The following is a 24,435-nucleotide window of genomic DNA, read 5'->3' as shown; positions in this document are numbered from 1 at the left end:
ACAATCGGACGGACACCCGAAGCTCCTCACGGGTCAGTCATACAGGTATTGAGGAAGATGAACGAGCCAATATAATTGACAGAATTTACGCTGGAACTCCAATTTTTAGCAACAGCAACCCTGGATCCGTGCGCAGCTTCTCTGTAGCCCGTGCTGACAGAAATGCAACCCCAACCACCTCAGGGCGTTATCCAGATATCGAATGTTGTACTCCGGGACATAATGAACACGGAGCTCAAATAGAACCATCGCCTAAAATATTCGGGCAAGAAATGACAGATATTGTCGCACGGACTTTACTCACCTCATCCTCGCCTGATCCTCTGTTTTTATACGAAGATCTCTGATATACATATATATATCCTAGAACAGTTGGGTGACTTGAACAATGCGACACAGCACCTACTGTCAGTGAAACAGACACATACTATAGAAATATATCATAGAATCAGTCAAAACATGATAATCGCATTAAGCCTGGTTACCTCGTAGAAAAGACGAGAAATAGCTGGTCACATGCGCGATGAATTTGCCCTGCAGTGCCCTACCTTCCCTTTTTCGGGTGATAAGACCGTAACGTGACCGATAGCGGACAGCTTCCATTGCTGCCTCAGCTTCCAACCACCTCATGTCTGCATTGACAGTCCATCATCATATTTGCCCTCTTTTATCGAGAAACTATAGGTAGAACATTACTGCATCAAACTGAGAACACATACCCACATACAGATGCACTACCTAACCAGTCTCCTCCCCCTCACCCTCCCCATCCTCTCCGCAGCATCCCCCCTCCGCCATGAAACAGAACTCACCCCTCTCCCCCTAATAATCTGGCACGGTCTCGGCGACGACTTTCAGCGCGACGGCATGAAAGAAGTTGCCGCGCTCGCCGAGTCCACAAACCCCGGAACCTACATCCACCTCATCCACCTCGGCGACACCGCCAGCGCCGACCGCCAGGCCACCTTCCTCGGCAACATCACCGAGCAAATCGCCCTCGTCTGCAGCCAGCTCCGCGCGGACCCGATCCTCTCGACCGCCCCCGCCGTCAATGCGCTGGGCTTCTCGCAAGGCGGCCAGTTCCTGCGCGGGTACGTCGAGCGATGCAACGACCCGCCCGTCCGCAACCTCGTCACCTTCGGCAGCCAGCACAACGGGATCGCCGAGTTCCAGGAATGCGCGTGGAGCGACTGGATCTGCCGGGGCGCGGAGGCGCTGCTGCGCGCGGGCCGGTGGTCGAGTCTCGCGCAGTCGCGGTTCGTGCCTGCGCAGTACTTCCGCGATCCGGAGGAGCTGGACGCGTACCTCGAGCACAGCAATTTCCTTGCGGATATCAACAACGAGCACGTGCTGAAGAATGAGAGGTACGCGGAGAATCTGCGGAGGTTGGATCGCTTTGCGATGTACATGTTTGAGGATGATACCATGGTGAATCCGAAGGAGAGTGCGTGGTTTGCGGAGGTGAACAGGACGACGGGCGAGGTGACGCCGCTTAAGGAGAGGCGGTTGTATAAGGAGGATTGGCTGGGTTTGAAGGCGCTGGATGAACAGGGAAAGCTGGACTTTAGGACTGTTCCGGGTGGTCACATGCAGCTAGCTGAGGAGACCCTGGAGAAGGTCTTCAAGGAGTATTTTGGGCCAGTCGTGGTGGAGCTTCCTCCGGATAATGCTCTGCTCAAACAGACTGGTTTGTAGACTGAGCGGGTTTACCATCCATGTGCTCGGTTGGTTTTCTACTTCTCTGCATTGGATTAACCGTGTTGTCGTGGCTGTGGAGCATCGATGCTTGTATTTATATATATACCCGGACTCCCCCGATACTTGCTCACTTACATCATTCAAAACACTTGCAAATATGTATATTTCCCAATAAATCTACGTACATACAAGATACCATTCCCGCCTATTCACATGAGACAATAAATGGGCCGGCTGACCTACCCAACCATGGTATGTTTTGTGATCCGGCACTGAAAGAACAAGGAGAAGAGAGAAAGTAACGGGGGTACTCGAAGCCAGCAAACTCTATGGGCAGCTGTCAATACATGATACACGAATGTGCCATAACGGAGCCAAGATAGACAAGACAAATCGTCTAGTAGATTAAAAAAATGTTCAGAAGAGAAAATTTTGGAGAAAGGAGGTGTTATGGCAATGGAGTTCGGAGAATCGAGAAAGGTATAAGATTATATGCATGCTAGTCGGCATAGTAGAGGGGCCAATGGGGCCTGTCGAGGGGCCCGAACGCGAAGAGAAGAAGTAGAAGGGTTGTGCAAGAGAACTGATAGTCATCATGTTGAATGAACTAGGAGGCTTAATAAGGAGGACGTCCAATTCCTCCAGTCGCCCTCCTTCTGCCGGCGTGCGTGCTTCTGGCCCTGCGGCCAGGGGCATTGGTACCGCCGTGCCGCAACTCGGCATCCATCGGCGACAGAAATCCATTAATGAGGTTCTGCACGTCACGACGCAAGGCAGCGTCGGGAGGGCCTCCGTCAGCCACGTAGGAAGCTTCCTCAGAATTAGCTGCGGCCGCAAGACCAGTGCTGGAACGGCTCTTGTGTCTGCTCAGGGTTCTCTCGTTATCCGCAGAGAATGCCCCTTGGTTCCCGTTGGTGAAAACCTGACGGGGCCCGGGAGCTGTCGAGGGTCGCTCGCCATTCGCGAATGAACGCTGAGCGTCGTTTGAAAACCCTCCGGGGAGACTTATAGATGGCGGGATCGGCGGCACCGGAGGGATGCCATCAGACTGCAAGTTGTACGACAATGAAGACTGCCGAGACTGGCCGCCGTTCATAGCAATAGAAGACGCTTTAGGTGTTTCCATGCCGTCTCCGTTGGCGGACAATCGACCATCCCGAATGGACTGTGGTCTGATTGAGTTGCCATCCGCATCATATTCAGACAACGAAAAGCCACTGACCATGCTCTCACTACTCGAGGAGACAATACTGCGATCCGAAGCATCCAGCCGCCCGCGGAGTGGGCTCAACCGGCGAGCATGACCCTCTACATTCACAGAAAGTACCCGTCGCAGTTCGTTGACGCGCACTGGTGACTCTCTGCCCGAGCCGTTGACAGGTGTACCCTGCGAGTCAGGTATGCTCGTGCGTCTGAGATGTTGCAGACCTGCTGCAGCACCGAAGGCGCTCTGATGCGCGGAGGTAGCGATGGAATGAGAGCTATTACCCGCGCCATTTAAGTTGGCGTAATTACGCAACCCTAGTGTACCATGTCTTGATCCGTTGATAGACATAGCCTCTGCCTTCTCCTTCTCAGCGGCCGCTAGACAAGCCTCTCTGGACCATGGTGAAAGCATTTGCTCTTTGATAGATGACGGTAAATTGCACTTGAAAGAATTAGCAGTCGCGGCTCCATGCCCCAGGACGGGAAGAGCATAGTTGTGTCCGGGTGATGCCGGAGGGCTGTGAGCAGGCGAGCTCATGGAGGAATTATAAGCCTCCTCAACTTTGTTGACAAGTTCCTCGATACCGGCCTTAAAAGGGATAAGCTGGCCTTGGGACATGACATCGCCGTTGCGGGGAGACTTCTCACTCGGTTCGATGATATCGTCGATACAAACGGCAGGCATACGCACCCTGTCGAGCCAGAGGCCATTTTTTTTCCGCCTGTCAATCTCTATCCTAATTTCGCTGCCAACTCTATAGCCTTCCAAGTCAAATTTCTCGCACATTGCCCAAAGGTATCCATGGACCAAGCTGCCGATATTGACCTTGGCAGATGGAGAACGCAAGGACTGCACGGATTCTAAATCCTCTTGAAGCTTCAGGACCATGGGCAGCCCAAATCTGACGGCATTGACTCCGAGTCGTTCCACAAGGCTTGTGAGAAGGAGATGAAGGAGCAGAATCTCGGATTCGTCTGTAGGGCAGTCGAGCGCAATATCGTATATGGTCAAGTGGAACAATCGGAGGAAGTTCAACTGAGCGGCTATGATGACTTTCTCCCTCTGACTCACATTCAAGGGTCGCTTGTAAGCCTTCTCACTGACTTCCGGCGATTCACGTTTTGGGAGAGTGCCTGTTCCCTTCACTGGCCTGGATGTAGCCCTGATATCATCTTGAGTTGTTTCCAACGTCAACCATGTGAGGAGGGCGTCGATATACGCGCGGCGAGTATCCCTGTCGGGTTCACGCAAAAGCCACTGTGTTCCTTCCCAGGCATGTATGCCCACAGGGTTCCTAGTCTCCACTCCAGCGGCTGTGTATCTGTTCGAATTGGCTACCGAGAGAATATCCTTGATTGCTTTAAGTGCTGTCACTTTTGCAATAGGCAGCGAGAAGACCGCTGCATTCATCTCCCCAGGAAACCCAGCTGAATTAGTACTACCCTCCGTATTGTCTGACTGATTCGGTAAGGCCGGGGCAGGTGAGAGTTTATTGTCGATGGATGGCTTCACGCGAGTCAGGATCGTCCTGACCATATCGACCACCTGATCACCGTAGTAAATATGCGTCGTGAGGTCTCCGATAGTGCTCTGAAGTAGCGCAAGCATCTCCAATTTCTCAGCGGACAGGACCACGTCGTGATCGTTCAACTTCTCCTCCAGTCCTTCTTCCGCAGACTTCGCGCTGGCTGGGCGCGATAACAGGGTCGACATGAATTGCATCAGACCCAACAGAATGTCAATAACACTAAGACCGATCATGTTTACAGGCGATTTGAGCAACCAGTCGATCAAGAATATCAGGACGTACGAGCGTTGCAGGGTTTCTTCTGTGGGCTGGACATCGAGTAACATCTCCATTGCCGAAACCAAGATGATGAAACGGACTTGAACGGGACACCACTTGGCGACGAGTTCCACTAAAGACGTAGCCCAGCCGCCCATCGAATCCATATGCATAGGTTTATTGCCATCTTCGGGTAATGGGTCGTTGCTCATGATGAATTGCAGCACCACTTTTGTAGTAACGCGGATCTGACCACGGCTGCTCCCGGTCACGACTATGCGTTCCAAGCAACGGAGAGCAAGCAAACGCATGTCCATTTCCGCCTGCCTGTCAACGTCGGCCGCAGACTGTGACGCCAATGCAGGATCTCCGTCCACTGCGTCAACTGTCTGCACGGTTGCAGTACTAACCCTCCGTCGTCGACCAAGCGCCGGCTCGTTCTTCTCCGGCTCGTGCAGCCGGAGCTCGAGTGACACCAGCAGGCTCTCGTCACCATTGTAAAGACATTCCAGAATGACCGGGAGAAGGATCCTCAGTGAATCTCCGCCATCCGCTGCGAGACCCGCTTCGGAACTAACCACGCCTTTGATCGCTCGCAATCCCGCGGTCCTCCAACGTGTTACCATCGGACCACTTGGTGCGACCTTTAATTGAGAAACGGACTTGGTCTGGTCTGCGAAATCTGCATACGTCCGCACGACTTCCCGGTACTGACTGGCGAAATCCTGTTCAGCGGATAGCGCAGCCATATCCTGATGCCGACAGAACGTCTCGAACGTTGATATCGACTCTTCAACCATGGAAAGATCTCCGGAGCGTAGGACGGTTTCAAGGACGGTCATCACAGATCGGGCATAGAGAGGAAGATCGCGGGGGACTTTCTCGATGAGCGCCGTGAGGATTTGGAGCGTTACCTGTACATTCCTATGTAGAGTACCAAAATCAATCAGGGGAAATTCCGACCGCGATGGTTGATAACTGCCAGCAGGCATGCTTTAGACTCACCCTAACTTGTTCCGCCAGACATCCCGAGCTGCCCTTTTCTCCAGAAAGGCGCCGACCTTGGTCAGCTTGCTCCGGCGCGTGCTCACATAATATAGCAGATAAGAGAGTTCACTAGAATTTGGTTTCACATCCTGGACTCCTTTCTGATATTGTGGGTAGCATTTGAGGACCAAGACCTGGTGTTTTGGCCGACATGATTGGCGCACGCTCTCCATTGAAAGAGACGGCTGCAGAATGGAATTATGAGGTACTTGTATGGCAATACGAGGGACCAGTTGACCGGTTGTCAACAACGCCGTACGCGATCTGAAGGAGCGAAAACAGTGGCCACTACCTAAAGATGGACGTTCCGAGTAGAGCTGGATAAGTAATGTGCTGTCTTTTATGTCGCGGATATGCAAGTCGGCCGATCAGGGATGGACGAGGTCACTGCACTGCTCTCCGCACAAGCTTACAGAAACCAGTGGGAAGATTGGCAGAAGGGCCGGAGCAGAGAGAAAGGGGATTCGGTCGGTATAAACACCAAACGCGGGGTTAATCCATCGGACTGTACATTCAAGAATTTTGCTTGTGCCTAGGAGCCCGTCTGCACAAGAGACGATGAGAGGAGTGTGAGATCCGAGAGTTGGAGAATGACGCAGGAGGAGTGAGATTGGACTCGGTGTTTTTCCAGGTTACTTTTGAGAGGTCCAGTAGCGTTGGGTCGCGGACGGAGTTAAGGCTGGGGAAAGCTGGGAATCTTCGCCGTTGGCCGCACCAGCCTCGTCGCAGGTGTGCAATCAAGATCAATTGAAATGAGGTAAGGGATCATAAAATTAGTTGAATGTACTGGGATGAGAATAGCATTACGTCCTTGTTGATGATAGTTTGTGACATTTAATGGCATGCTTTCACCAGGACTGACTTGATCGGAGAGGAGGACTACGTAACTATCGATGACTGGCTGGTTTGGATAAGAATAAAGACACTACGCAATTCTGGAAGCAACGTAAAATCCAAAGATGCAACTGTAGCCATGTTCTTTCTCAACTACATATCTACCTTTCAAGGAGTAAAGTTATTTTTGAGTGTTTGTCGCAATCTGTACCTGAACCAATATGCTTGGTCTAAGATATAAGGAACGGGGATGGACACCAACCATCGCGCCGAGTCCCGCAACAGGCCCCCCCACATTTGGACCAAGATGAAAGGGGATAGCATTGCGATGCATTTGACAAGCAACATCCTCGGAAAGGATGAAGCTTTTGGAGCTTTCTAGCCCCAATCTTCCTTGTAATCAATACGAAGGACAATTGGGGGACTGCCTCGGTCACACATGATCGTCTGTATGTAAGAACATACATCATCTGCATCTTGCATGGACCTCACGATCATACTGCCGTTGTGGTCCCGATAATGGAAGGGGAGCCCCGTACCCCGCTGTAGATCCTTGTCTACAATAAAATAGCAAGGTTTGCCCTGGTTTACTCCATGGGAACACGACAAAAGAGCGCTGAGCATGCCGCGACGCTGCCGTGAGGGCTGTTGGATGGAAGAATCATTTATCGATTGACGCAAGCCCATCATGTCTTTGAAGCGGTATTGTCCTTGTCTTGCTGTGTCCCTTGGTCTCCTTCGTTATGCCCGGTGTCTCCCGCCTCTACGTTCTGTCCACCTTGCCCATCCTCAAGACCGGTCCCCGCTAAAGCTTCGATGACTTGAGGGCGAATGATGTCGCGACGGAAGGCCTCTTCTTGTAGAAGTCGTAATGCTCGTAAAGTTGCGCCAGGATGCGTCAGAAATTGCGCATATTCGGGTGTTTTCCAGTAAGAGTAGAGGTAGGCAAGGTACGCCGCGAAGGCCTGCGCTTCGGGGTCTGAGGCTTCGGTGCCAGTGTTACCGTCGTCGCCGGATTTGGAGATTCCCAGGAGGTTCGGATAAGTCACCGCCAGGTGGGACAGATAGTAGGGGTTTGCCAGTGAAGAGACGAACTCTAGTTCAAGGGTAAAGCGAGGATTTGTGAGGGAGGGCGGCGGACGTTGCTGGGGTTGAACCGGAGGCTGCTGGTCCATCGTCAAGGAGGAATTGGATCACTGCAGTAGAAACAAAGGTCGATTGAATCTAAATGGTTCAAGGAGATTCTAAGTAGAAAGCGAGAAGGTCTGCTAGACTCCTGTCTTGAATCTGGAGCATGAGGAAGAGAAGGTGCAAGAACTGTTTCAAAGTTGCCAAGATGTCAGAGAACTGATGATGCGCGCCTCGCCAAAAAGGGGAAAGATACCTTACTGTGGCCCACACAAGCTTGATATCAACCTGCTTTGTCCCACTCACTTCCAAACCACAACAGAAACATACTATGGCAGAAAACACTTTGAATAATCTATTCTAGAGACCCCAACAACATACTTATGCACGAGTTTTACCTGTGTGATCTTAGCGTGGTCAGGGGAGGAGCCGAGACACCAACAAGCTCAAAAGGTTATTACTCTGTGTGCCTGCTGAACATTAATACCCTAAAAGCAATCTACCTTCTAAATAAACGAGTTACTGTTTTTCTTTTTGCACAGTCAAGGTCAAAAGTGATGGTTTTCCTCTTGATACAATCTATGACTAGCTCACTATCTCTCCTCTTAAACCGAAGGCCAGATTCAAGGCTCACAGGCACAATGCGACCGCAAATCATCAAATACAATTTGGTTCGAGCTTACACAATACAGGGATAGCCTTTGTTGCCGATCGTCGTTCATGAATCATGATCACCCGGATCTAAGCTCGCATGCGTCGGGAAGATCTGGGAGTATATTAAGTACCGGGAGCCATGGGAGCGTTGGGCCTGCACAACATCTCTGATTCGACCTTGAGGCCATAAAAGTCCTCGTGAGAATACTACTCGCTGAAAGATTGCCATTTTGCACTCTGAAGAGCTTCACATGTGTCCATGTCGGATTCCCTTTCAAAGCTGAGATTGAGGGCCCCGAGCGCCCAATGGCAGCTTTCGTTGGCAGAAACAAATACGGAGCTTCTATTACCCATGGATTGTCTTTTCCCCTAACTTGCTGTGGGGGCTATCAGTGTGACCGAATAGGACAGAAGAGCAGGAAACCAGCACAGCATACTGATTAATCCTGGAGCTTGAGAACCCATTTTATTCTGTCTTGACCGGCTTAAGGGCCACCAGAAAGGGCGACATCAGTCCGTAGTCACCAACAGTCTTTGAGACCGATCTCAATGGAACAGCCAGCTCGCCCTCTCGACGTCAAGCAGTGAGAGAACTATGCTCGGCGTTGTTACAAGACCCCATTGGCTTGTCGCCCGGTTATCGGTGTTCCGGCTTTTCGATTCTGGACTCAACCGAGCCAGATCTATCTAGAACTTGGTCTTGGATACGAGCAAGGTCACATATCGGCGATACCATGCGTATAGTTTCCCAGCTTGTAATTAAAACACTCATCGTTCTCACCATTGTCGCTCCTGGGGACCTCCACGTGCTCTTGGCATCTCAGCCATCGCCAAGACGCTTTCTCCGCCGGATTGGCTTGGCAACTGGGACTACAGCTTGCGTCCCCTGTTACCCAAGCTTCTCAGAGAACATCTTGCCTGTGCACGTGTGGGGGAAGCTCGTTTCGCATTCGTCGTTGATGGACAATGTCACCATTGCAAGGATGCCTCGTTATCTGCCAAGCAAGTCGGGTCTTGGCTCAATCCTTTGACCTTTCTAATTCCCAGTCTGATATGGTGCCACCAACAGCACTCGTGCACGATCTTCGACAACCGAGAGATACGTACCAGTTCCTATCCATGGGAAATGCAGTGCGCCTCTTATGAATCATGAAAGGGAATGGTCCTTGGCGCCTTAACTAAGGCTGTATTATAACTTATAAAGGGAGCGATATCCTCGACAGTTGGACCTGTTCTCTCAAAGGTTCAATCCTTATCTCTTTTGCGACTTTGTCAAAATGAGGTTCCTTTGGGTATCCGGGGTGTCGCTTCTTGCCTCGTGCGCCCATGCTCAGACATTTCAACGCTTGGGTGGTTGTCCTACTCTGGGCTGTGTCTTCCCTCCGGATCAGTATGCTTTGACTAAGCATATCGCTTGCCATTGTCTATAAGTGGTGCGAGAATCTAGCGCTGACCACCTGTTTTCTCGGTAGGGCGGATTTCCTTCCAGGCCAATATTTCGACATCCGACTGGAGGTTCATTCTCCCGTCAACGGCTCTGAGGCTCGCGCGGGTGTACCCGACCCCGACTTCAAGTTCACTATCGCCAAGAAGGGTAAAAAGCCAGTCCCTGTAACGAAGTACTTTGACATCAAAGAGCCCGAGCTCGAAAGATGGAACTTCACATGGTACGAAGGTATGGTCGTCACTAGCTGTTGACATAACAGCGCACCTGCTGACCATAGCCTAGACCTGTTTGCAGAAGACGCGGGGGCGCCTTCGCTCGTCAATGTGACCTCCAAGGCCTACAGAAGAGTTGCACTCTATGAGCCTGGAGAGTACGAGGCTACCTTGACCTACTACGGAAACCAGATAACCACGGCCAACTGGCTTGTCCGGGACCTTTCCAAGAAGCGGCGGGCCAAGAACGTCATCCTTTTCGTTGGCGATGGGATGACCACCAACATGATCACTGCTGCTCGTCTCATCGCTCATCGCAGTATCAACGGCAAGTACATGACCAAGATGCAGTTGGATAAATTCCCCGTTCTGGGCCACCAGATGACACACTCGATGGATTCGTTCATCACCGATTCTGCCAACTCTGCGACTGCTCTGTACGCTGGGCACAAGACCACTGTCAATGCTCTGAATGTTTACGTCGACTCCTCTGAGGATCCCTTTGATGACCCGAAGTTTGAGAACATTGCTGAGATTTTCCGTCGTCGGTACCCGGGCGCTGGTATTGGTATTGTCTCGACTGCCTTCCTGGCTGACGCGACTCCGGCCGCCCTGGCCGCTCACACCAGTAATCGGGGTGAATATGAGCACGTCATCGACGCTTACTATGAGGGTCTGACCAAGTACGAGTGGACTAACTTGGAGGGTCCTGATGTCATCTTCGGCGCTGGTGCAGAGAACTTCCTCAAGAGCAAGGACGCTTCGCGGGACTACTACAACCTGTTCGCGGAGAAGGGCTACAGTATCAGCTGGAACAATACCGCCCTCCATGCCGCTCCCAATGACACCAAGGCTCTGGGTGTGTTCCAGATCTCCAATCTGGCCACCTGGCTCGACCGCAACGTCTACCAGTCCAATCTCCAGAACAAGACCAACTACCCGGACGGCTCCGGTCGCGATGCCGAGGATCTGCCTGGTCTGAAGGACATGACCCTCAAGGCAATTGACGTGCTGAATGCCCGCCACAGGAACGACGGCTGGTTCCTCATGTCCGAGGCCGCCAGCATCGACAAGCAGATGCACACTCTGGATTATGATCGGTCTCTGGGTGAGCTCCTGGAGCTGGATGATACCGTTCGCGCGACCATTGAGAAGCTCAAGGCTCTGGGTCAGTTGGACGACACCCTGATCATCGTGACTGCTGATCACGGACACGGATTCGACGTGACTGGCTCCATTGACACCGAGTACCTCAATGCCCAGAGCGAGGACCGTAAGAAGCGTCGGGCCATTGGAGTCTACGAGCAATCTGGTCTGTCCCAGTACACCGTCGCCGGAGCCAACACCCTGCGGTATTCGGAGGGCGTTCACTTCCCCGCTCGCTGGGATCCCAGATACACTCTGCACTCGGGGACGGTAGCCTTCCCTGATCACCGGGAGAATTACCAGGTCCATAAGACCGGCCCTCGCACCCCTGCCACCGGCTCCAAGACCAACTACTACGCCAACTACAAGGATGCCGTGACCGGGTTCCTGATCAACGGTACCCTGCCAGTGAGCGCCAACCAGGGCGTGCACTCGCTGACGGATGTGCCTGTGTTCGCGCAGGGACCGTGTCAGGAACTGTTTGGCGGAGTGTACAATTCTATTGATATCTTTTTCAACATGGCCGAGTGTCTTGGACTGGCGCAGACCAAGAAACCCAATTGCAAATAAGTGCTCGGGTTGAGCTTAAACGACTCTGACTTCCTTCCTTATCTTCTAGTGAGAGTTTGGACTTCTTCAGATGTATTTATTTTGGTGTATATTGACTTGACCTGGAGCTCTGATGATACTTTTCGAGAGTGTAAACTGCGGTCTGACATTCAAGACGCACAGAAAATGAGGTAACAATGAATACTAAACCCTGATATTTGACAAGTTCCTCTTGAGTATTCCTATTTTTTAATTCCAGGATGGTTTTCCCTGGAAAGTCGGCCCTGACGTAACGAGCAGTACATTAGGAATGGATCCTTGCAGCAGCGCAGGGTCGTAAGTCGCGACCGTCACTACGTAATTTTCCAAACATTCCATGTCAGTACCTTAAGAGTAAACTATCTACCCCTCGGTACAGATTGTAGGAAATTTATCGCTATCAACCCAGCTCCGATGACGGAGTATGGTGGCATCCTGGTACGTAGGAGGATAAGGGTCACACCCCCCGGATTGGTAGTCCACATGCCTTGGTTTTGAGCGCGTGGCATTCCTGGGCGGAAGGCTGCCGGCGATGGAGTTGCTGGTATGTAGCTCACGCCAACTTTTTTCTTTTTTTTTTTTTCCCCTATCAATTCTACAGGTTTATGTTGAGCAAAAGGTTTTGAAGATGTCATGGATCAATTATGGACACTGGGGTGATTGACTTCTGCAGTGTGGTCGACTAAATGACTAGTGAGGGGACTAATACTCTGGGGTACGGGCAGAGTGGAGTCAAGTCAGGAGGAGTACGTAGGAGTAGCTAAGTTGACATTATTATTGTATGAGGGCATGGTTGGGGAATAGTAATCAGGGTGTAGATACGGAGTAGATATTCAGATGCTGAGGTAGAATATTATTTACTAGAGGGCTTCGATAACTCTAGCTATCTAGTATCTACGGATCATAATGTGAATGAAGTCCTGCCATCGATCCGCGGTAACTCTGTGTTGTCCCCTATCTTCAAGTAGAGTCTCCCAGTCGCTCTTTTGTCATACGGTGTCTTATTCAGATATGATTGCGTTGATTCATCTGACAGAATATGTTCCGACTGTTGCTTTTTGATTTTTATTCAACAGGTCATTCAATTCCCCTCTTTGTACTGATTATCATTGCCATCATTATCATTCATCGATTCCTCCGGTCCGCACAGGTCTCACCCGCCCGCTTTCCCGTCCTTTTCCTTCCCCCCCCCTTAACTACCGACGATCAAATGAGCCCGTCGTCTTCTCTAACTTTGCCCCCCAGAATCAGTTGATAAACCAATTATTATTGTCAAGTGATATTCCCCTTTTTGTGTCTTAGTCACACACTTTTTTCCCCGTTCCTCTAGCCAGTCGGTTACCTTAGAAGAAGTTGATCATTTTAAACCGCAGACCAGGGGCATATTCCCTTAGTCAACCGCCTTCACCTTCTCTTTCTTCTACTTCCTCCTTTTTCTTCCCCAGTCCAAACACCTTTTTTCTCCTGCTCTTGCTAAATTCTCCGAATCTGCTCTTTCTACCGGAGACTTCAGAAAAAGCAAAGGCCTACGTACACAGCGCAGACTAACAACGCCTTTCTCCCGTCTCCATTCATCTACCAACGCCCCTCTTTCCGTCCCTCCCAATCAAACTACGTATCGACCTATTCCTCCATCAAGTTCAACCCCCTGACCGTCCTCTGGCGGATACCAACATCGTCGTTTCAGCAAACCCTGGGCGCTGGGACCCCCCAGTCTTTACGCGCGCTCTCAACCTTTTGATCGACCTTGATCTTCTCCCTAAATTCCTGTTTTATGAACACAGGCTTGAGCTCCCCAATCATCTCGTTCATCTCTATCTTTTCTCGACCTTGATTGCGTGTGCTGCAAAGATGAACGCCCATCAGCATCCTCCAACCCTGTCATACCCTTATCCACCTGGCGTTTCGCTGGGTCCAGCAGGTGCGTCAGCCTTTACTTTCTTGATTGTCGCAAAATCCTGATTTCTTTTTCGTCGTCGTTGATCCTCTGCGTTTCTCTGTTGTTTCATATCTAGCGGGGCCTGTTGATGGCTCCAGAGCTCTGTCCTTCCATTATTCTCTATATCTAGACGTTGCGTTGCCTGCCCCTTTTTTGTCTATTATCCTCACAACGATTTGTCTTACTGACGGTAAGCTCTGTGAACTAGACGGTCAGATTTCACCTCGCCTGGCTGTCAACCTAGGTTCCAATAACCCTTTCAGAAACCGCGCCTTGTCTCCTGCCGGTTCTGCTGCATCTGGATCCCGACCGCCGCGACCGACCTCTACGAACCCTTTCCTCGACGATACCGATAGTCTCTCTTCTCCTCGGTCGGCTCCGGTGGGAACTCTGTTCTCACCTGTGGATCAGCAGGACATGACCTCCAACACACGGGAGCTCTTCGTGCGTTTGTGTTATTCCCCTCATGGTTTCTCTGGGTTTGTCTAACCATTCATGCTCCTTGACCTGCAGGAGAACCTCAGTATCAACTCTCAGCCCCAGAGCAACGGCCACCGGGCAGCTCCCGCCCCTCCTGACAGCGGCTTCTTCTCAGCAGCATCGTCAAACTCTCGTACACCTGGCCCGCCGAGGGAGCGCTCAGACCGTGGAACGAAGGATCCTTTCGACATATTCGCCGATCCGCCCAATTTGACAAAGACGACGAGTCGCTCGGGTCAGAAGCGAGATAGGGAACGTGAAAGACGGCCCCGGCGCAACTCAGAGTCCTCGATCATGGACCGACCGAAGCCTATGGATTCTGATGAAGAGAAGCGTCGACGAGAGAGACGGCGACGTGAGCGGGAAGCTCGTCATCGCGATGGAAAATCTCGGTCTAAGAGGACCAACTACCAGCTGGATATTATCGATAAACTGGACGTGACCAGTATTTACGGCACAGGGAGTAAGCTATGCCCACTGAACTCAATTCGAATTAGAGAGTGTGTGATACTAATACGTCCACTACTAGTGTTCCATCACGATGGACCTTTCGATGCCTGCAATCCTCACCGCAACCGCAAAGGATCGCGCACCGCTCCCATGCAGGCCTTCCCCAAGGACTCTCCCAACATGGCGCTGGGAGGTTCCGGGCCCGTCAACAAGAATATTAACCTTGACCAATTTCATGGTACGATGGAGGAAGGGTTCAATGATTACGGCTCGACGGGTGCTGCAAGGAGCGGGGAGGCCGTCAGCTTCGACCCGAAATCACGCATTGAACCCATCCATGGAGCAGAAAGTATGGGCCTTGGTACAAGCACTTTCCTTGAGGGAGCGCCAGCAAGTCGTGCTGCGATGCAGCGTCGCGCGAGCGAGAATGAGAACCAGTTTTCCCAGAATGGAGGCCTTCAGCGAAAGAAGAGTCTTGCTCAAAGATTACGAGGCATCAACAAGCCGCAAGGTGGACGGATGGTGTCCCCCGAAGCCTCCTATAATGCTCCACTCAGCTCCAGCCACTCTGGGTCGCTTCGTGCCAACGAGAAGAACCCATTCTTCCAAGATTATGATGACGCTTGGGAGAAGAAAGGCGCTCGGATCAACACCGCCGAGGAATCGCGCTCAGGCATTGAAGGTGGCCGTGCACGGTCTTCCAGCAGCCCCAAACAGAGCACCAACCTGGAACGAAACTTCACCAATGAACGCTCGAATACCGGGGTTGAAGATGGGAAGAGCGGCGGCGGCGGCGGCTTCATCAACAGAATGAAGAGTTTGCGGAAGCCCCGGCCCGAGCGGCGGGTCAGCAATGACTGAGTTGTCTGACCTCGAACCGGCTCCTCGAAAAATTTGCCTTGACCTACTTTTTGCCCCGGGGGCTGTGTCGATCCGACGAATCCGATCGGGAAGCAGCGGATTGAAGGACACTGGGACGCATATGTGCCGGACTCGCCGGGATGTCCTCCATACTGATACTATTTATAGTATGCGACCATCATAAAGCTCTTACTTGCCGTGATGCCGATGATATTCGGACATGTTTGTACCGCATTGTAGCGGGGACGCCGCTTGGCATGTTGACATGCCATGGCATTATACCTCTGAACATTATGCTGAGGCTTTCTACCACCAATATGGGGATACGATCTGTACAATCTTGTGAACGGTGAGCCGGTCATTCTGCTCAGTAGAAGCCTGCGTGGGGTGCAAAAGGAGTGGCGTTTGTTGGGATTGGGGACCGGATATGCGATGCTGCATTGCCCGGACAGGCTCTCACCTTTCTGTTTCACACTCTAGCTTCTTCACGAGTATCGCTCTATCACGAGGGTCATGTCATTTCACTAGATTCAATCATACCTCATACAGCGTGCATTGATAGGTACCTTGTGTCTGTATTCAAGTCACTACTTTGTTCTGCAAGATCAACATAGTATAGGCGTTTTACTCGTTATCATCCAGACTTAAATTAAACCCCTGAAATAACCTAGATAGACACGAAAACTTATTTCTATATCAGATTTTGATAACAAGCATTGGAAATATACACAGGACAAAACGCCCACACCGAAACCATTCCATAAACCAACCCAATCCTGTTGAAAATAAAGCCCATGCGTATTATCCAGCTTCAGACGACAAATAGAGCATGTGACTTGCCGAAGAAGCATGAGCGAAGCGAAGCGAGCATTATGCAATGTGGTGATCGTGACGGAGAATGAAAATAAATGAAATCGAAGTGAGGAAAAGACGTGATCATCATGAGGGTGAGCATACGCACGAGCACGATTAGCTATCCCTATACCTACGCCCTTGTGGCTTGACTCGGGCGAAGAGCGTAGGGGTTTGGAGCGGGAATACCGGCTCGCCGCTTGGACTGGGGTTTGGGTCGGGAGAGTGTGTATCTATTTTCGTCGGGGTTAGATCCACTGGCTTTGATGAAGAAAGGGGAGGAGCCGCGAGGAAAAGGACTTACTTGGCGAATGCCCTGGAGAGGGCCTTCTTGCAGCTGATCTTCTGGCTGCCGATGAAGGACTCGACCGTTACGGCGATGGCGCGGTCGATGTCCTGGGCGGAGCAGTACTCAGACAGACGCATCTTGCAGAAGGCTTCGGCGATACGCATGATGGCTTCCAGGTGACGGACCTGGTTGTGGTTAGCACGATAGACGGAAAGAAGACATGTTAAAAACCACTTACAGTGATGGGGTAGGCACCAGTGGCCAGAGACTCGCGTCTCATGTCAGCGAAGAGCCGCGCGACCTTGTCCTGATCGATCTGGTAGAGCTTTGGGTGGCATCTCTCTCGCGCGTACAGGATGTACTTCCGCAGGAGCTCCTGGGGAATCTCGCCCTCCTTCTCTTCTTCTGCCTTGCGTTGGGCTGCCTCACGCTTGGCAATCTCTTCGGGAGTGGGTGGTAGGCGGTTGCCGTGCTTATCCAGGCGATAACCTTCCTCATCGATCCGGTTGCCCTCCGAATCGATCAAGTTGCCATCCTGGTCCCTGAGAGGCCGGGTGGGGTTTGCTCGGTGGTGAGACTCGACGACGAAGTTGGCCAGACGCTCGTCTTCATTTGGGTCGACAAGGTCCCGCACGACGCAGAGAATATCGAAACGCGAAAGAATGGGCTCTGTGAGCTCGACGTTCTGGGAGAACGGAATTGTGCTGTTGTAGCGTCCACCGATAGGGTTGGCGGCTGCCACCACAGCACAGCGGGCTTGCAAAGTGGTAACGATACCAGCCTTGGAGATAGAAATTGTCTGCTGTTCCATGGCTTCGTGGATCGAAGTCCGGTCCTGATCGTTCATCTTATCGAACTCATCGATCAGGCATGTGCCCCGATCGGCAAGCACCAGAGCTCCTCCTTCCAGGGTCCATTCACTGGTCAAAGGATCGCGACGCACGCTGGCTGTAAGACCGACAGCACTGGCACCTTGACCGGTTGCAAAGACCGCTCGGTGGGCAGTCTTTTCAACGAACTTCAGCACCTGCGATTTAGCTGTACCGGGGTCACCAAGAAGGAGCACGTTGATGTCTCCACGGATGGCCATCTTTCCTTGGGCCTCCTTGCTCACGCCACCGAAAAGTGAGAGGGCAACAGCGGTCTTCACGTCCTGATGCCCATAAATGCTAGGCGCGATGGATCGCACGATCTTATCAACAATATCGGGGTCCCTTGACAAGGCACGAATCTCGCGCTCATCTTCTTCGGTTAAGTGGAAACCAGCCAGCTGGTCGTGCGACTTCACGATATGGTTCGCCTCGATGATCGTGGCGAAGACAGGGAAGCCGTTCTTGTTGTTAAGCTGAGCGTCGTAGCTGTTCCGGTAGATACCAGTCACCTCGATCTCGTCACCTGGTTTGGCAGAATCGATGAGATCTGCAAGTAAGACGACTTCACGCTGACGCGGCAGTCGTCCGGCGGGCACAGAGCCTGGGGATTCTTGCAATGTGAGCTTTTGGTAGTTCCGGTACACAGTCTTTTCGGAGTTGATGGTAAACGGCCCCTTCGACTGGCAGTTTTGACAGTAGGAGATCTTGACCTCCGCGCTCGCCTCCTGCTGGAAAGGTCCCAATGTGATATTACACTTCTGGCAAATGAACATGACATATTTCATTTGCGGGAAGACGCCGCTCCGGCGGGTGACAACGCCACTGACACGAACAAGGCAGTTCAGATGTTGCTGGCGCAGCTGCCGTAAGGTGTAGACGATCGGAAGATCCGAGATTCGGACGTGGATCTCCTTGTGGATATCTTGATATTGAGGGTAGTGGAAGAGTGTGACATCAAGAGCAACTTGGTCAAAGACCTTGAGGACCTCGGTTGGTTCATTCGCAAGGAAGTAAGAAAGAGCGGCCTTTGTGGAACTCAAGTGAACATAGGAGACCTCAAGTGATGCAGAGTTCACCTCACCAAGAGTTTTGATCTTGTGTCCGTAGACTGACTGACCGGCTTGATCGGTGAACTCTGTGAGGAAAGCTTTGAATTCTCGATATATCGAGCGCAGAACTTGTGGCTGCAGCACCCAATCAGTGATGTTGGCCGCCTTTACATCAGCTAACTCCTCCAGGGAGAGCTCTTCCATGGCGTCGTCGCCCATTTCGATGTCCTCGCGGTCCTCATCGTAGTGGTGTCTTCGCCGCCGAGGCTGGCGAGTGAGGTCCATATCACCCTCGTCATCATCTTGCAAGAAAGCCGCGGGCATGCGGCGGCGACGCTCGAGCTCGCGATCTCTTCGATTTAGGCGAGCGTCCAGCTGCCGACGAGTTGCAATGTCAAGTTCTTCATGGTCTCCATCATCGTCAATGTATTCGCCTTGATAACGGTCGTTTCCAGCCTCTCGGTAATCTCTTTCGAAGTTGTCCCCGAACAGGTCGATTCCATCTTCATCCTCAGCCATCTCATCAATATCGTCAATGTCCCCCAGTAGCTCTGCTTCTTCGTCTCTTTCGTTGTCATCATCATCAAAGGGGAGCATAGGCGGAGAGGAGGGAGGAGCTATGAAACATCAGCCCATCTACAAATTCACTTCTGATTTTCAATGCGATGAAAACTTACGACTTGAGGGAGGAGCAACGGATGACACTTCGTCATCAGGCTCTCTGGATCTTTTACGTCGGTTCAATCTTCCCAAGCCGCGATTGGCAGCAGATGTGCTGGGTCGAAGTGGTGAACTGCATCATGGAAACGATTAGACCTCTGAGAGAAAAGCAAAAGCCGAGTGCTCTTCAGCCAACTAGGGTAATGAGCAGGTTAGAGTACATACCTCATTTTGTGTAATATTCAGCCTGGCGCTCAAATATGAAGGAAACAGACTGAATTTGCTATGTCCACAGAAGTTGCTGGGATGACAGACACTTCCTTACAGTGGTGGGAGAGGAGCAAAGGGAGAAAGAATCCCTGGCGGTGTCGGTGCTGGTGCGCGGTAAACGACGCGTCAAGGCGCGACTCCCACGCGTCAGATTCAATTAAGTCCTACTTAGGTAATTCTCTTGCCTCATTCGGACGTCGCCGCTTTAGGGGTTAGTTGTAAGCCGAACGGTGATACTGACTGCACTTCGTACCACCAGTACATAACCAACAAGACATGAAGAAGCAGATTTGTTTTACCGACCATATCCACAGCTGACAATCTCCCCGGTCTTCGCTTCCACGCAGTCCAGGCCATCCGCGAAATCCTGAGCTTCTTGGAGAGTACAAGCAGTAGAGGTTGGTGCAAACAAAACAAACATCTTATGCACCCGCGTCGCGTCGGATCTTGATCAGGACTTCGTCGCATACTCTACTCCGTCCAACCTAACACATTGCTCGATATATCTATTGTCCTGTTTCAGTGACCGTTTAGCTTTGTAACAAGAGCGACAGCGACAATGAGCACATCTGAACCGGTTGAGCCGTCAGCCGCCACCGACCAGCAGAAGGACTTGCAAGATGCCGGCAAGCGGAGAGAGAGCTTCAGCTCGCAAAACTCGCAAACCGCTAAAGAGTAAGGAGCCTACTTCTGAATTATATGATTGGTTTTTATAAGAAAGCCGAGGACTATGCCGCAGTGTTCTAACACATAATATCATCTAGATTCATCGAATCCCAAATGCGTCTCGAGGCCGACGCCCGCGAGATCCTACCATACGTGAGTCGGTCTCCTCCCCATTGCGTCAACAAGCAATCCTCATCTGACGCCATCTAGTCCTTTGATTCTTGCACACAAGCTCTAGGACCCCTCCGACAGATCCTGTTTGCCTGTCTCACATGCAACCCTCCCTCCGATAAGCCAGATGCACTGCACACTTCCGCAGGCGTCTGCTATTCCTGCTCTATCGCCTGCCACGGCGAACATACACTCGTCGAGCTATTTAATAAAAGAAACTTTGTCTGCGACTGTGGGACGACGCGCGTGTCATCCGGCCTACCCTGTACGCTTCGGAATGACCCTAAGACCGGTGCAAAGGGAGTTCGGTCCCAGGAGCCAGCGCCGGAGAACAAATACAACCACAATTTTCAGAACAGGTTCTGCGGCTGTGGCGAGGACTACAATGCCTTCGAAGAAAAAGGAACAATGTTTCAGTGTCTTGGGCTGGGTACGGTCGAGACCGGTGGCTGTGGTGAGGATTGGTGGCATCCGGAGTGCCTGATCGGTTTACCAAGGAACTGGTATAAGAAAGCAAAAGTTAAGACGGAGGATGTCGAAGCCGCGAAGCAGAATAATGAGGCGGATGACAATGACGATGAGGATACGCCTCTGCCCCCGGGATTCCCGGCTGAAGATGACTTCGAAACATTCTTGTGTTACAAGTGTGTCGAATCAAATCCGTGGTTGAAGCGATACGCAGGAACTCCAGGGTTCCTTCCAGCAGTCTACAAGGAGGGCGGACTGTCAAAGGGCTCCGAAGAGCAGCACACAGGAGCAGAGCCTTCGAATCCGTCTTCCGATCCGTTGACCGACACCAAGAAACGCAAGGCGGATGACGATGACACAACAGAGGCAAAGGAGACAACCGAGCCAGCTGCAAAGCGGACAAAGTCAGAGATCGATGGCGAACAAATCCCCACAGAATCAAAGCCAGAGCCTACCCAGCCCGCACCCCCCAAACCCAAGCACGATTCCCTGCCTAACCCACCCCCATCCGGAACATTTTCCCTCTTCCTCAAAGAAAACTTCCGCGAGCACTTCTGCCGCTGCCCAGAATGTTACCCCAACCTTGCCAAGTACCCCCAACTCCGCGAAGAGGAGGAAACATACGAGCCCCCTCTCTCGGAGGATGGCGAAGCCAATGGCGGAGGCAGCACCGGAACAGGCAGTCTCTACGACCGCGGTGAGGCAGCCCTGAGTAACATCGACCGTGTCCGGGCTATCGAGGGTGCGATGGTGTACAACCACCTCCGTGATAAAGTGAAGGAGTTCCTGAAGCCCTTTGCGGAGTCCGGGACGGCGGTCAGTGCGGAGGATATCAAGGCCTACTTTGAGAAGTTGCGTGGTGATGAGAAGCCAATCAAGGATGCTGCTGCTGGTCAGGCCTCCGCTTCTTCCGGGAATGGCGGTAACGAGAAGGACGAGGGAGGAGATGGTCGGAAAGAACAAAGTGGTATGTTTCGTTCGGGAATGTCTGTTGCCTCAGGCCTTGTTGCTGACTCCTAGCAGGTTACTGAGATTACGTCGTCCTTTCGGCTCAATCTTGACATCAAGTTATATTTTACGAAGCGCAATAATGAAATGGACATAGGAATCGGAATCGGTAATGGCACTGGGCTCTCATTAGGCGCTTATGGACGGAAGGAATGGATGGAATTTGTACGTCAAGGCACCTATCTCATTTTCAACTCAAGAATAATTACCATTCACGTTTCGAACTGTAATTGGAATGAGGCGACCTCTCCTAAAATATATAGCAATTCGCCAATGATTCGCTTGAGACAATGACCAACTCAGCGCAAATGCGACGATGTCTTAAATTGCGGAATCAGAAAACCCATAAGACGCCAATCCATGCAATAAATGGTCTATGAGAAGGATCCTAAACGCCAGTCACATGCTTGAACTCGAATACCGAAAGAGAAAATATATGCAAATCACTCTTTGAGCCGCTTTGCGGCCCTACCCATGAGACTATCGTCTGGCAGCCCGCTCCGCTTGGTGCCGGGTAAACTGCCGGAGCGGATATCGTTGTCATCTTGAGTGACCCGGCGGTGGGGATATTTGCCCTCGTAGCCCGCGAAACAATTAGCAGTGACTGGAGTACCTGTGGTGAAATACGGATGCTCCAACGCTTCCCGGGCTGATATCCTCTTGGTAGGGTCGTATTCGAGTAGCCGCGATAGCAAATCGAAGCCTTCGGCACCCGGTGTGCCTGCAGTAGACGCTGGGGAATATCCGTTATTCTTCAGACAACTTTGGTACCATCCTTCCAGATTGCACTGTCTGTTGAGGTAACCTCTCGACATCGCTAACGACTGAAGTTGGGAGAATTCGGGCATCGATACGAGACCGGGCCATGTTTCCTTCCTGGGCAAGCCCATGATGTCGATAATCTTCATCATCTGGTTACGTTGGAATGGTACTGTCTTTTTGCTGTCCATCTTAGCTTCTTCCCCTTTGAAGATGGGTCGGAGGGAGAGCAGTTCGGCGAATATGCATCCAACTGCCCAAAGATCCACGGCCGGCGTGTAGTGCCGGCTGCCCATTAGTAGCTCCGGAGCACGATACCAGATCGTGACGACAACCTTGTCTCCGGAATAAAGCGAGTTGAGCGGTTTGTAAAATAGACGCGCGAGGCCGAGGTCTCCAATGCGGACCGCACCACTCGAAGTCACTAGAATGTTGGCCGGCTTCAAATCTCGATGCAAAACCCAATTCGTATGAAGGTATAGGAGGCCATTCAGCAGCTGAAACAGTATCGACTTGATCATCGGTGCCGGAATGGCATGTCTTTGCGGCTGAGTGTGGTGATGGATGATCTGAAGCAGATCATGCTCAGTGTACTCGAATACCATGAAGATACACTTGTCTTCCAAGATGATCTCTGCCAATTGCACTACGTTGGGATGATCTAATTCAGAGCATAAAGCCATCTCCCGGATTGCCGACTGCGAGAGACCTGTGTACTGGATGATTTCACCCTCTTTGTCGGGCTTGAATCTTATTTGGTCAGCTGCTATAGGAGAAATTAATGGAAATGAAACGACTCACTTCTTGATCGCATATTCGCCTTTCCGGCCATCCTTTCCGATGGCTTTGTAGACACGACCATATGTACCACTGCTGATGAAACCAACGATGTGATACTTGTCCCGGACCCGTACTTTGCTGGTATACCCAGTTCCCGAGGGTCTCTTCGAGTCTATACTTTCTTTAAGCAAAGAGTCAGCATGTTGAAGAGACCTGGATGTTCATAGTATATATGCTTGAAACAGTTGATTCCTTTGGTAAAGCAAAGAACAGCGGTATACAAAAAGGAGGCAAATGAGTCAAATGGAGGAAAGTCTCTCAGCAGATTGATGAACTCATTGGAAAGGGCCCTGCAGCAAATAATGACAGGCAGACACTGGGACCAGCTTAGAGGGAGATTACCACGTGGATAGAACCCGCCGATGGAGTTAAAAAATGGGAAGTTTCTTCCAAACATGATGGGCAAGATACAAAGAAGCCGCAGTGGAGCTCAGCAGTCACAGCTCAAAGGCCTTTTTATCTTTTCATCCGCAACAAAGCTTAAATCTCTCCCAGAAGACAGTAGCACATGAGAGATTTCCGAAAAGGGTAAAAAGAAAGTAGAAGACGGAAAAGATGAACACTTGAGAGAGCCAAGTGGCAAGGAGGAGAAGTGGATGTAAAATAGGTGACAATATGATATTAACCGGTATTACCATCAACAACGGCCTGTAAATTCCGTTTCAGAGACAGATTTTGGCTGACGCTGGCCGCAGCGGACCGAGAGGATGCAGTTAATGGACCGGATGATGAAGGCTGGTTTGTCAGACTCATGGATGGAGAGATTGGTGTGGAATAGCAAAAGGGCCCGAAAGGTGGAGGTCCGGAGTATCTCTCGGTAACCGTTCAACTGGGGTGGATATAGTAGTGTACTAGGATCTCCTCATCGAAATTCACGGTCGCAGAAGTAGCATGGACAGTGCACTATTAGGATTCTTGACTGCCCGTCTCCACAACTACTAGAAACGATTGCATGCAGAAATGATGATGAGGTTGGGTTTGAAAAGACAAATAGCAATGGCAGTTGAGTATGTCGACGATGCATTGAGTGTCTCTTTTCTCGACTGACCCTGAA

General features: G+C 51.4%; 8 protein-coding genes across 8 annotated transcripts; 4 read left to right on the top strand and 4 right to left on the bottom strand.

The window, feature by feature from the left end:
• Positions 1-729: 729 nt before the first annotated feature.
• Aspvir_005856 (palmitoyl-protein thioesterase family protein) lies at positions 730-1,695 on the top strand (the record flags this gene model as incomplete). The annotated part of the gene is made up of 1 exon (XM_043269066.1): positions 730-1,695. The coding sequence occupies one exon, from the start codon at positions 730-732 to the stop codon at positions 1,693-1,695; it is 966 nt and encodes a 321-aa protein (XP_043125001.1).
• A 619-nt stretch (positions 1,696-2,314) lies between these two features.
• On the bottom strand, positions 2,315-5,911 carry Aspvir_005855 (uncharacterized protein; the record flags this gene model as incomplete). The annotated part of the gene is made up of 2 exons (XM_043269065.1): positions 2,315-5,615; positions 5,697-5,911. 2 exons carry the CDS (start codon positions 5,909-5,911, stop codon positions 2,315-2,317), a joined length of 3,516 nt encoding a protein of 1,171 aa, XP_043125000.1.
• Positions 5,912-7,258: 1,347 nt separating this feature from the next.
• Positions 7,259-7,747, bottom strand: Aspvir_005854 (mediator of RNA polymerase II transcription subunit 31; the record flags this gene model as incomplete). The annotated part of the gene is made up of 1 exon (XM_043269064.1): positions 7,259-7,747. The coding sequence occupies one exon, from the start codon at positions 7,745-7,747 to the stop codon at positions 7,259-7,261; it is 489 nt and encodes a 162-aa protein (XP_043124999.1).
• Positions 7,748-9,631: 1,884 nt separating this feature from the next.
• Positions 9,632-11,729, top strand: Aspvir_005853 (alkaline phosphatase; the record flags this gene model as incomplete). The annotated part of the gene is made up of 3 exons (XM_043269063.1): positions 9,632-9,744; positions 9,827-10,029; positions 10,084-11,729. The coding sequence occupies 3 exons, from the start codon at positions 9,632-9,634 to the stop codon at positions 11,727-11,729; spliced, it is 1,962 nt and encodes a 653-aa protein (XP_043124998.1).
• A 1,869-nt stretch (positions 11,730-13,598) lies between these two features.
• Positions 13,599-15,477, top strand: Aspvir_005852 (Pal1 family protein; the record flags this gene model as incomplete). Its single annotated transcript, XM_043269062.1, has 4 exons — positions 13,599-13,668; positions 13,895-14,130; positions 14,200-14,629; positions 14,696-15,477. The coding sequence occupies 4 exons, from the start codon at positions 13,599-13,601 to the stop codon at positions 15,475-15,477; spliced, it is 1,518 nt and encodes a 505-aa protein (XP_043124997.1).
• A 985-nt stretch (positions 15,478-16,462) lies between these two features.
• On the bottom strand, positions 16,463-19,429 carry Aspvir_005851 (MCM DNA helicase complex subunit MCM2; the record flags this gene model as incomplete). Its single annotated transcript, XM_043269061.1, has 5 exons — positions 16,463-16,562; positions 16,634-16,803; positions 16,857-19,156; positions 19,217-19,332; positions 19,425-19,429. The coding sequence occupies 5 exons, from the start codon at positions 19,427-19,429 to the stop codon at positions 16,463-16,465; spliced, it is 2,691 nt and encodes an 896-aa protein (XP_043124996.1).
• A 599-nt stretch (positions 19,430-20,028) lies between these two features.
• Positions 20,029-21,805, top strand: Aspvir_005850 (putative metaphase-anaphase transition protein (Mlo2); the record flags this gene model as incomplete). The annotated part of the gene is made up of 4 exons (XM_043269060.1): positions 20,029-20,144; positions 20,234-20,288; positions 20,346-21,741; positions 21,798-21,805. The coding sequence occupies 4 exons, from the start codon at positions 20,029-20,031 to the stop codon at positions 21,803-21,805; spliced, it is 1,575 nt and encodes a 524-aa protein (XP_043124995.1).
• Positions 21,806-22,225: 420 nt separating this feature from the next.
• On the bottom strand, positions 22,226-24,134 carry ssn3 (cyclin-dependent serine/threonine protein kinase SSN3; the record flags this gene model as incomplete). Its single annotated transcript, XM_043269059.1, has 3 exons — positions 22,226-23,291; positions 23,343-23,502; positions 24,017-24,134. 3 exons carry the CDS (start codon positions 24,132-24,134, stop codon positions 22,226-22,228), a joined length of 1,344 nt encoding a protein of 447 aa, XP_043124994.1.
• Positions 24,135-24,435: the final 301 nt, after the last annotated feature.

The sequence above is a fragment of the Aspergillus viridinutans genome (genome assembly GCF_018404265.1).
Source record: "Aspergillus viridinutans IFM 47045 DNA, scaffold_3, whole genome shotgun sequence".
NCBI lineage: Eukaryota > Fungi > Ascomycota > Eurotiomycetes > Eurotiales > Aspergillaceae > Aspergillus > Aspergillus viridinutans.
The sequence above is the reverse complement of the archived record's forward strand: the minus strand, read 5'-3'. Positions and strand labels throughout refer to the sequence as shown.